The sequence below is a fragment of the Gossypium hirsutum genome, chromosome D08 (genome assembly GCF_007990345.1).
Source record: "Gossypium hirsutum isolate 1008001.06 chromosome D08, Gossypium_hirsutum_v2.1, whole genome shotgun sequence".
NCBI classification, from domain to species: Eukaryota; Viridiplantae; Streptophyta; class Magnoliopsida; order Malvales; family Malvaceae; genus Gossypium; species Gossypium hirsutum.
The window spans coordinates 27539425-27552092 of record NC_053444.1 but is presented as its reverse complement, the minus strand read 5'-3'; the positions used below and the strand labels follow the sequence as shown (position 1 = coordinate 27552092).

At 37.5% G+C, this 12668-nt stretch overlaps 1 protein-coding gene across 1 annotated transcript; it reads right to left on the bottom strand.

Annotated features, from left to right (window-relative positions):
• Positions 1 to 7242: 7242 nt before the first annotated feature.
• LOC107944691 (uncharacterized) lies at positions 7243 to 8832 on the bottom strand. The gene has a single exon (XM_016878521.2). It carries the CDS (start codon positions 8830 to 8832, stop codon positions 7243 to 7245), a length of 1590 nt encoding a protein of 529 aa, XP_016734010.2.
• Between the last annotated feature and the right edge of the window lie 3836 nt (positions 8833 to 12668).

Here is a 12668-nt window from a genome sequence, read left to right as displayed (position 1 = left end):
GAACGATTGTTCCATCAAAAGTTAGAACCGATTCAAGATAGACTTGATTGTGTGGAAGGAAGAGCCCAACGAAGGAGAACTCCCTTAAGCCCTCCGAGAAATCGAGGACGGCAATCTGATTTAGATGATGAATCTTCCGAGTCGATTGAACACGAAAGTGATCAAGGGTCCAATGCGAATGTTCAACGAAGAGGCCAACGCAACCGAGGCCAACGAAATCGAGGGAGGTTCGATGATGACTTGAAAAGCATTAAGTTGTCAATCCCTTCATTCCAAGGCCGATCGGATCCCGAAGCTTATCTCGAGTGGGAGAAAAAGATCGAGCTTATATTTGAATGCCAAACTATTCTGAGGCCAAGAAAGTTAAGTTGGCTGCTATCGAATTTTCGAACTACGCAATGGTGTGGTGGGACCAACTTACAACTAGCCGAAGGCAAAATGGCGAGCGTCCTATCCAAACATGGTCCGAGATGAAGGCTGTAATGCGACGACGTTTCATCCCTTCGTACTACCATCGGGAGTTGTACCAAAAACTTCAAAATCTTACAAAGGGACGAGAAGCGTGGAGGATTACTTCAAGGAGATGGAAGTGGCCATGATTCGAGCGGATGTGGAGGAAGATCGAGAGGCAACTATGGCTCGTTTCTTAGCCGGACTTAACTGTGAAATTGCCAACATAGTTGAGTTGCAACACTACGTAGAGATCGTCGATATGGTTCACATGGCGATCAAGGTCGAAAAGCAACTCAAGATGAAAGGAGCCGTACGTGGTTATTCCTCTTCGAATGCATCTAAGTGGAACCAAGGGGCAAGTAAGAATGTTTCAACGAATCAATCAAAAGAAAATGTGGTGCCCATGAAGTCCAACAACTCTGTGGCTGAATCTAGCAAAGGTAAGGCCATTGAAAATACTCAATCATGAACACGTGATATTAAGTGTTTTAAGTGTCAAGGGAGAGGGCACATAGCGAGCCAATGCCCAAATCGCAACACAATGGTGATACTCCCTAATGGTGAAATAGAATCGGAGGAGGAAATAGACAAGAATGAAGAAGAGATTAACAATCCTTCCGATAACGAAGATGAGATAGAGTTTGCCGTTGAAGGCGAAATGCTCATTGTTAAAAGAAGTTTTAGTGCACAAAGCTCTATAGGTGAACCGCAACGCGAGAATTTGTTTCATACCCGATGTTATGTTCATGGAAAGGTTTGTAGCGTTGTGATCGATGGCGGGAGTTGCACAAATGTTGCAAGCACACTTATGATCAAGAAGTTGTCTTTGCCGACCCTTAAGCACCCGAGTCCCTATAAGATGCAATGGCTCAATGAAGGAGTCGAACTTAAGGTAACCAAACAAGCCTTGATTCCATTTTCAATTGGAAAGTACCAAGACGAGATTTTGTGCGACGTTGTGCCCATGCATGCGGGCCATTTACTGTTTGGGAGGCCGTGGCAATTTGAGCGGTGAGTCAAGCACGACGGGTTTTCTAACCAATATTCATTCAAGCACAAAGGCAAAAATATCACTTTGGCCCCATTGTCTCCACAACAAGTGATGGAAGATCAACAACGATTAAAGCAATCCTTGGAAGATTTGAATGAACAAAAAAAGAAATTGAGAGAGAGTGAAAAAGAAAAGAAAAATGATTCAAAAGAAAAGAATCGAGATTGTGAGAAAAACAAGATCAAAGAAAAAGAAAGTGAAAGAAATTTGAGTGAGAGAAAGAAAAATGTTTTGATTAATCGTTGTCTTCCTGTCTCTTCATTTTTTCAGGTTAAACCAAGCAAGGAATTACGATTACATTATATTCCTGAGAAGAGAAGGTTCATATTGCGAGAGAATGGTAAAACCGATCCTCAAATCCATAATCTCAAGGATAGACAAGGTTTGGTTTCTGAAGAACTAAAAACATCTCTATTTTGTTCAAAAGGTGATGACATTCGTGAATATGACAAGTTTGGTGAAGAAGTGGAAGATTATTGGCCAGTACTAAGTTTAAATTTGCAAAACTTGATTCGACTAAGTGATCTTGTTTCTTTTGGCCGATTAATATTTTTTTCACATATTTGTTTAAAAGACTTTTTGTGGATTTGTGGTTATTCGTTAACATCTATTCGTCCATTGGATGGGATTTTTCATGGTGAAGATTTGACCAATTGATTTAATTGTTTGATTCATGAGTCTTCGAATCCATTTGATAGAGTGTGTTGTGGGATATGTGTTTCTTTGCATGAACTATTCATATTCGTAGAATTATTTCTCATGTCTAGTTCCTTGATGAATTTGGAAAGTCAATGTGGAAAGGTAAGGCTTATCTATATTTTTGAATTCGGCAATAGTTCTTTTGCTCTAATTATGGTTGAAAATTTGGAAAGAGTTCGCAAGTTTTTAGTTCATTGTGTCATTCATAATTTTCTTTATTGTGTAGGTGACACTTTGAAGTGGCTTTGCCTTAAAGAGGGAGGGCAAGTAACTAATCGGTGTTATTTTCAATCTATTCATGAATTTTAGGTTGCTGGGCACAAGTTTGTCAAATTCAACAACCAAGGGGTCTTTGTTAATAGAAGTTTCTTCGCGAGCAAGTGGCCCGATTTGGGGACAAATCGCTTTAAAGAGGGAGGGGATGATACGACCCGCCCCCGGGAACGGCTATTGTTTCAGCCTACAAGCGAGGCTCATCGTGTTTGCAAGCTGGACGTAGCTCAATCTTATTTTGTGGAGCTTCATTTAGCTCGTTTCCAGCTCCTTTCAAGCTCAATGAGCTCGAACTAGCTGAATTTCATTAAGACCTTATTATAGTAGCTGAAATAATTATTTGAGTCATTTAATTAGTTTATTACAGCTCAATTAATATTCATTATTTATTTGGTTTAAAATCTGGACAAATTTAATTATGCATGATAATTGAGTTATAATTATATGTTATTAATTTGTCTTAATTTCTACAGCTCATTAATATGTTTTTTATGCATGTTTTAATGTGTCAATTTTATTACATGTTTTAATTATGTCCTAAGGTGGCCGAATTTAATGTGCATAATTTTTGTGTCATTTGCTGCCAAATTAATGTGTTTAAAAATGTATTTGATTTATTGAATAAATTTTGCTGTAGGTACATCCCATTTGGACGTCCTTGGTGCATGAATGAATTAAAAGAAGATACATGTAAGGGGACGGCATATGCATGTTTGGGGAATTAAATTTGGCTGCTGTTTGAAGTATCCTAGGTGACCATTCGGCCAAAAAAGCTATTGTTTCCTACTCCCAAGTTGACCATTCAGCCGACTTTTAATTCTTTTCACATTGCTGGATTCATCTTGGCTGTTCGGTTCTATATGTTCACATGCCATGACTCTTCAAAGCTGAGTTTTCACACCTTGGTGGCTGCTCATTACCTCCTTTAATTGCTGATCACTTTTCAACAAAAGTTTCCAATTAATTGAGTTTGTTTAAGTCCATTAACCGAACCTAGCTGCTGCCATGCATCTTTCCAAGCTTCTAAGTTCATTGCTCTTTCTAGAAGATGACCATTGGAGCTCCATTCAGCCGAATTTAGTTAAGCACATTAAAGGAATTCATTTGCTTAATTCTTAAGCATTCATATGACTATTCGGCTAGCCTAGTCTTTGTCTATAAATAGTTGTTAAATTCAATTTGTAAAGGGACTTTTGACATTTTAATTAGCGAATTGCTGCCAAATTTGTGAGGCATTTTCTCTCAAATTTCGTTCGAGGCCCGTAAGACTTATCTAAGCTTTTAGTGGCGTCTTTCCGAGTCTTTTCCGAACTTATCACTCCTTAACCCGAGTGTGGCGTTCACCTTTGATACCTTTGGTTCATACTTTCCTAAGTATCGGGTCAAGGTTCTTTTTAACCATTTCCAATTCATTTAGGTCCTATAAGTTTCGGGTCGACACTTTTCTTTAGTGTTGGTTCATTCTTGACCTCTTTGAACCGTTACCAATTCGTACCAAATACCATACCATTTCATACCAATTCCATACCATTTCGTACCAATTCCCAAATACCAAAACGTACCAAAACCAAATACCATTTCTTAATTATCCTAAACCGAACTCTTCCATTCTATTCATACCATTTCGACTTAAACCAAATCCACATCCAACTTTGCACGAACTTATCTTACTTCTTTGTACACAAATATATTCTAACTCCTTCTCGTCTAATCTACTTCTTCGTTTACGATCGGGAATCAAACGACTCGGACTCAACTACTAAACCGAGATCATATCACTTTTTTCGAGTTTTCTTTCTTTTTCTCATTTTTCTTTTCTTTTGTAGTTTCACTCTTTTCCTTTTCCCTTATTTGATCCACGGAATTTTTCAACTTGATTTGATCTTCGTAAACTTGTTTTGGTGTCAACGGGGCTAAGGTTACATTTCTTCCCATATGTTTGAAAGAATAGCGGTTTAAATATCCATCGTGCATTACTCGACGATTGAATTGCCACGGGCGGCCAAGTAGCAAATGACTCACGTGCATTGGAACAACATCGCAAAGCACTTCGTCGAAATATTTCCCAATGGAGAATGAAATTAGAACCTGCTTCGTCACCTTTAACTCTCCTCCATCATTGAGCCATTGAAGTTTGTACTGATTTGGATGCTTGGTGGTCAGTAGATTCAGCTTTTCCACTATGAGTGATACGAGTCACAAAGGCCCAACCCAAGTTCAAGAACACGATGGGCTCAAATTACCACAAGGCCCAATAACGAGATCAAAGGCCCAAAAAATGCATTCCAAACTGATGTGATCCGGCTTGGTTGATGGAGTCGAGTTCACTTAAGTTGCCCGATCGTCGACGAGAAGTTTGTTCGATTTTGTAGATAGATGGAGTTGGATGATTTTTATAGCGGAAGTTGAGAAAATGGGTTCTAAAGATGGTTTGGATAGATATTTGATAGGCTCGGTGAAATAAAGAAATATTGTTTATAATCTAATAGTTAAAATGGAATGGAAAAATAGAGCTCAAGCGAAGAACGATTCAATACTATATGAAGTATTGCCCCGGGACTTATATTACTCAAGGTGGATTAAATGGATTGTCAAAGATGGACCTTGACCCGTTACCTACAGAGAGGTAGGAACCAAAGGTATAAAAAGGTGGATGAACGCCACACCAGGATGGTGATAAGTTCAAAAAGTCGGGTTGACGCCACTAGCGAGCTAGATAAGTCAGACGAGACTCAAACGAAGTCGGATTGGAGGTAACCTCACAATAAGTTTAATAATCAGAAATGTCTAACCTTTTTACAAAGAGAAAAGAACTATTTATAGATTACATTAGATAGCCAAATAGACTAAGTAAATTCAGCTTTAATTGAATTAAACTAATCTAGAAATGTATCTTTAAAGGCTATGTCCAAATTCGGCTGAATGGTACTTCAATGGGCAGCTTCATGGCTAAGGAAATGAACTTGAAGGCTTGGTGAATGTATGGGAAAGCAATGGACATGTCTAGGTTCGGCCAAGGTGTGAATGGACACTCCAAGAGATGCCTTTTGGTCGAATAGGTACTTAGGAGATCAATGGACAGCAACTGATGCATGTAAGTGAATATTCATGCATTCTTCCATTCATTGTATTAAATCATTCATGCATCATCTTTAAGGCAACCATTCGCTGTAGGTAGTCATGCATGTACCCGAACATACATTGAACCAGAAATGTTCATGAATCCTCATTAATTGTGTTCCCACATGTGGATGTACCTACAAAAGATATAAACAAATTAGATTCAAGGTACATTCAGCTTAAATTAAATAATATCAAGACATATTTAACAAATTAAAATAAAGACATAAATAAAATATAATTAATAATAAATTCGGCTAGCTCAATGATAGTCGAAATTCTTGATGAGCTGAATTGAGCTAGAAAATTTAGTTATGAGCTGTAGTAAAAATAATTAAAATAAAATTATCACTCAAATTATTCAAATAATAAAATTAACGAGCTAGAAAGAAGCTAAATTGAGCTCAAATAGGTGGAATTGAGCTCAAGTGAGCTGATTAAAGTCGAATTGAGCTAAGGGAGCTGGAATTGAGCTAAAATTAGCTTGCACTAAGTGCATGGTTTCTTCAAGGAGTTGGATCGAGCTTCCCCATCTTCAACGAGCTGATTCTCCTTCCAAAACTTGAACAATAAAGCTGAAACAACTTCATGAAATCGCTTGGACCTAGCTCGGTTCATTGGTCCCTTTGGAAGCTCGAGGGAATCAAGGCGAGGACTTGATGGGGCTTGGGGCGTGGTCACATCATCCCCCCTTCTTCAAAACGACTTGTCCTCAAGTCGAGCTGTTTATTCTCTAGAAAATAATCCGTCTTATGCAACTCTCCTTGAATGAATGGAACAATTAGTCGTTCATAAGCCATTGCAAAAGAACTTACAATATTCGACATTAAAGATGGCAAATGAATCAATGAAAATAGACAACCATTAATCATCAAGAAACGATCAAAACAAATATGTGGATCATGCATATTCGTATCAAGACAAGTATGAGTCATGTAAAAAGGCAGTTTTAAAACATCATTCTTAAAATCACATGAACAAAACTCCTTCCATATCCATAACTCATCAAATGGTCGAGACGAAAACAAACATGTTTTCAAGCATTCGAACTTTTCAATTTGCTTCCACAAGTCATTGTTCAAGTAAATAGAATGCAAATAAGGAGACATGAAATTTAAATCTTCATCACAAACATGCAAATGAAAAGTTTCATATGACTCATGATGTTGCATGTTTGACACTCGCAATTGTCGTTTGGTTTTGTTCTCAACAACGACTTCATCACATTTTACAAAGAAAAAAATCTTCTTATCATTACTCAAAATGGATATATCATCATCAAACAAAATCAAACAATTAACCACAATAGGATTCAAGCGATTTTTAGCATTCAAGGTGTCTTCAAAAATTTCATTTACATTCGACTTAAGAAAAGATGATCGCATAACATCAGAATTCATACCTTGTCCACCTTTAGGAATTGGGAATTGAAGATCGATTTTACCTTTTTCAATCATCACAAACCTTCTTCCTTCAGACTTGTATTGCAATTGGAGCTCCTTCTTTGAATTAACCTGAAATGGAGTAACAAGGAGACAATGGTTATTTAATTCTCTTTTCTTTTTCTCACTCACCTTTCTTGTGATTTCTTTTTCTTTTTCAACACTCTCATTTTTTTATAATTTTTTTTGTTTCTTTTTGTTTTTCTATTTTTTCTCTTTCTCATCTTCCTTTTCAATGCTCTTTTTTTCTTTGGCTTGTTCCATGGATCGCTTAAGATGTTGTTGATCTTCCATGACTTGTTGCGGGGACAAGGGTACCAAAGTAACATTTTTACCCTTATGTTGAAACGAATATTGATTAGCAAAACCGTCATGTTTGACTCGACGGTCAAATTGCCATGGCCTTCCGAGTAAAATATGACCCGCATGCAAGGGTACAACATCACATAATACTTCATCATGGTAGTTCCCAATAGAGAAAGAAATCTTGGCTTGCTTGGTCACCTTCAATTCGACCCCTTCATTGAGCCATTGCAATTTATAAGGACTTGGATGCTTGATAGTTGGCAAAGCAAGTTTGTCCACCATGTATGTGCTTGCGACGTTAGTGCAACTTCCACCATCAATCACGATACTACAAACCCTTTCTTTGACAAGTCCACGCGTATGGAATAAATTCTCACGTTGTAGTTTATCCACGGAAGTTTGGACACTAAGATTTCTTTTTACCACAAGCATTTCACCTTCAATAGCAAATGCTATTTCTTCTTCATTATCGGAAGGAATTTCAACTTCTTCTTCATTTTTGTCTATCTCCTCCTCCGATTCGATATCACCATTTGGCCTCATAATCATGGCATTCTGATTTGGGCATTGGCTGGCCACATGTCCTCTTCCGAGACACCTAAAACATTTTATATCTCTTGATCGATTTTGGAAATTATCCACAGACTTACCTTTGCTAGATTCAGCAATTGGCTTAAGTGTTTTTGGTGGTGTTGTTGGCTCCTTTATTGGATTAGTAGAAGCACTCTTACTCGAACCTTGGTTCCATTTAGATGTATTGGAATAAGAATAGCCTCGAGCAGAACCTTTCTTTTTGATTTGCTTCTCGACTTTGATAGCCATGTGCACCATATCTACGATTTCCACGTAGTGTTGCAACTCAACGATGTTAGCTATTTCCCGATTAAGTCCAGCCAAGAATCGCGCCATAGTGGCCTCACGATCTTCTTGTACATCAGTGCGAATCATAGCGATCTCCATCTCCTTGTAATAATCCTCCACACTTTTGGTTCCTTGGGTGAGATTTTGGAGCTTTTGATACAACTCCCGATGATAATATGAAGGAATAAACCTTCGCCGCATCACAGCTTTCATCTCGGTCCAAGTGGTGATAGGACGCTCGCCATTTCGCCTTCGACTCGTGACAAATTGGTCCCACCAAATCATTGCATAATCTAAAAATTCAATGGCTGCCAATTTAACCTTCTTTGCCTCGGAATAATTGTGGCGCTCAAACACTAACTCAATTTTCTTCTCCCATTCCAAATAAGCTTCCGGATCTGAACGTTCATGGAAAGGAGGAATAGTTAGTTTAATACTTTTAAGATGGTCATCATACCTTTCTTGTTCTCGTGATCCATGATGTCGTCGACCTCTCCTTCGTTCACTAACGTTTGAACCTTGATAACTTTCAGCCCCACTTGGTTCAGAAACTTCATTGTCTTGAAATTGTCTTCGATTTCGATTTCTAGGTGGACTTAAAGGAGTCCTTCCTCGGCGGCCTCTCATTTCCACTTGATCAAGACGATCTTGAATTGGTTCCAATTTTTGATCAAATCATCGTTCAAACTCGCGCAACATTGCTTGCATATTTAAATCTGGCACATTTCGTATGGGTTGTCTTTCTGCCATATTTTCATTAAAACTTCTAGACATAAGTAAAATTTTCCTCACTTACAAAAACTCACAGTTCACTCAGAAAGAAAATATTTGTCGCACACACTCGTGTTTACACTCTTCTAGGCTTTTTCTTTGATGTAAAACACACGTGCCTTTTACCTCTCGACCTCGTCTCACAATTTCGTAATTCGTCTCGATAGACTTAATTTACTGCTTGAGGGTCGATTTCAAAATAGGTTACAAAGGAATGATGTGGGTGTAGGGTAGGCTAAACAAAATAAAATCAAGGCTAAGTGTGGCGTTGGGAGGGTAGGACAAGAAAGATAGAAAATTTCTTGAGATCGGTACTTGCAAGCATAAAATTTCGATACCTTCTTTTTTTTTTAACTCGAACTCTCTTCTTCCTTTTTTTTATAACTTTTCAATTACAATAAGTTGAATACAAATATAAACAAATACAACCTCTTTTTTTTATGCACGAATTTTTTTTTTGCACAATTTTTTTTCAATTCACGAACCTAATTTGAATTCTTTAATCTTTGGTACTCCTCTTTTTCAAGCTCTGATACCAAATGATGTGATCCGGCTTGGTTGATGGAGTCGAGTTCACTTAAGTTGCCCGATCGTCGACGAGAAGTTTGTTCAATTTTGTAGATAGATGGAGTTGGATGATTTTTATAGCGGAAGTTGAGAAAATGGGTTCTAAAGATGGTTTGGATAGATATTTGATAGGCTCGGTGAAATAAAGAAATATTGTTTATAATTTAATAGTTAAAATGGAATGGAAAAATAGAGCTCAAGCGAAGAACGATTCAATACTATATGAAGTATTGCCCCGGGACTTATATTGCTCAAGGTGGATTAAATGGATTGTCAAAGATGGACCTTGACCCGTTACCTATAGAGAGGTAGGAACCAAAGGTATAAAAAGGTGGATGAACACCACACCAGGATGGTGATAAGTTTAAAAAGTCGGGTTGACGCCACTAGCGAGCTAGATAAGTCAGACGAGACTCAAACGAAATTGGATTGGAGGTAACCTCACAATAAGTTTAATAATCAGAAATGTCTAACCTTTTTACAAAGAGAAAAGAACTATTTATAGATTACATTAGATAGCCACATAGACTAAGTAAATTCGGCTTTAATTGAATTAAACTAATCTAGAAATGTATCTTTAAAGGCTATGTCCAAATTCGGCTGAATGGTACTTCAATGGGTAGCTTCATGGCTAAGGAAATGAACTTGAAGGCTTGGTGAATGTATGGGAGAGCAATGGACATGTCTGGGTTCGGCCAAGGTGTGAATGGACACTCCAAGAGATGCCTTTTGGTCGAATAGGTACTTAGGAGATCAATAGACAGCAACCGATGCATGTAAGTGAATATTCATGCATTCTTCCATTCATTGTATTAAATCATTCATGCATCATCTTTAAGGCAACCATTCGTTGTAGGTAGTCATGCATGTACCCGAACATACATTGAACCAGAAATGTTCATGAATCCTCATTAATTGTGTTCCCACATGTGGATGTGATGTGAGCTTGCCTACGAACCAAATGGAGAACGATCAAGAAGCCATTAAGCTGCCCATTGGTCCAATAACACGAGCTAGAGCTAAACGATTCAAAGATGCTATTTTAGCAATGGTGGAACGGGTTGAGGAAAATGATAGCAAGGAGTTTAAAAATGAGCTGAACATATTCCACTTCTTTGAAGCTGAATTTTGTTCTAGCTAATTAATTTGATGACTGGAATTTAGACCATTTAAATAAACATTTAAATAAGTTTCATTACAGCTTTTAAATATGTCTTAATTAATTTAAGTGTTTAATATGTCTTGATTTAGTTAAATTAAAGATGTCTTGATGTCATTTAGTTTGTCTAAATTATTACATGTTTTAAATTTGTCTAGCCGAATTTATGTGTTATGATTTGTTAATATTTAAGTTGTCTCAATGTTATTTAGGATGTTCACATTATATTTTAATTTAGTTCAGATGAATTTGCTTGAAATTAATTAAGTTCATGTTTATTTTTAGGTGCAGCCGAATTTGGAGATGAATTAGACAGATTCATGCATGGAGATTCAATGAATTTGAAGATGCATGTGCAGCTGAACTAATGCATTAAAAGCTGATTAATTTTGGTGTTCTTCAAGGCAACTATTCGGCCAAGAGTGATCAAGTTTTTCATCCTTTCAAGCTTGGCCAATTCTCTTCCCAAGGGCGTATAAAAGCTGTTCACACTATGTCTATTCGGTTCAGCCATGTTCACACTTCAAAGCTCTTCCTTGGTCTCTATTCAGCCGAACCTTGATGCAAGCATATACGTGAATTTAAGCTGAATTTTTGTTCAATTTTTGCTTAGAAATTAAGTCTAGAATATGTCCATTCGGCTACTAGACATTAGACTATAAATAGTTGCTCAATTTCTTGTAAAAGGACTTTTGACAAATTTCTGAATGAAATATCATTTTTAGTGAGGCAATTCACTCTCTTTATTCTCCAAAGCTCTAATTGACTTATCTTCAACAAGTGGCATCAATCTGACTTTGTTTCGAACTTATCACCATTGGTGTGGCGTTCTTCATACCGTAGGTTCCTATTTTGCTAAATAGAGGGTCTCGGTTTTATCCCAAATCCTTTCTTTCTTTGAAACCTTAAGCCCCGGGTCCTTATTTGCTAATAAGGGTTCGACTTGTTTTCATTGAAATATCCAGCAAACAACACAACACTCCATCAAACTCCCTTGTTTCCCAAAGCCATTTAATTTTAAACACCAAGACTTGAATTTATTTCAAGGCCGACACTACCTAATTTCGATTGGGAAATATTACGACTCGTTATTTCATACGAAATGAGCTCGTATCAGTTGGTATCAGAGCTAGTTAATTTAGGTACGTAAATTGTAGATTCAAAAAAAAATCGAAAAAAAAATCGAGAAAAAAAAATTGAAAAAAAAAATTTGAAAAAAAATTGCATACGGTCTAAGTGCGGACGAAAAGAACGTGAAAGATCCGTAAAAAAAAAAGAGTCTGGAGACACTTCAACAAAATTTTTTCTAAAATCACATTATACACTCCTTTATACCCATTTTAGTGAATTTTCACGCTATAAAAAAAATTCCCAATTAGTGAATCCATTTTATACGCCACATCTTAAGCCTTTCTTTCTTTCGAGCCTACCCTAAACCATACGACTTTCCCTTGCAAACCCCTTGAAGCCGACCCACAAGTGTGGATAAATCTAAGTAGCTTTTCAGAATATCGAGAGTTGGATTTGAGAGGTAAAAGGCAAGAGAGTACATCAAGATAAAAGCCGAAAATAGAGTGAAACACGAGAGGAGTGAATTCTTTTCTTGTGAGTGAATTGTGAGGTTTTTTTTTTTGTAGTGAGGATATTTTCTTAATTTTAATCATCATGTCAAGGAGCCCAGAACGACGAGCAACAAGTGGAGGAGCCTCGAATGCCGCTGGTGGAGGAGTTAATCTTCAACCAAGGAGAAACGTTCCCGGAGGCGGAGTGCCCGATCTACAAGTTCAAGCAATCGTGCGAGAAATTTCTCGTTTGTTCCAACCTCAATTTGATTCCCTTCATGAACGAATGGAACAAATGGAGGAACGAAGCCAACGTGCGAACACCCCTCCTATTCCGAGAAGAGAGCGAGAACATCCATGGCAACATGCAAATGATCTATATGAAGCAAGTGACGTTGAAAGTG

Bases quoted from the DNA above. Each gene is read 5' to 3' on its own strand.
- LOC107944691 (XM_016878521.2), bottom strand. From the start codon at position 8,832: ATGAGAGGCCGCCGAGGAAGGACTCCTTTAAGTCCACCTAGAAATCGA.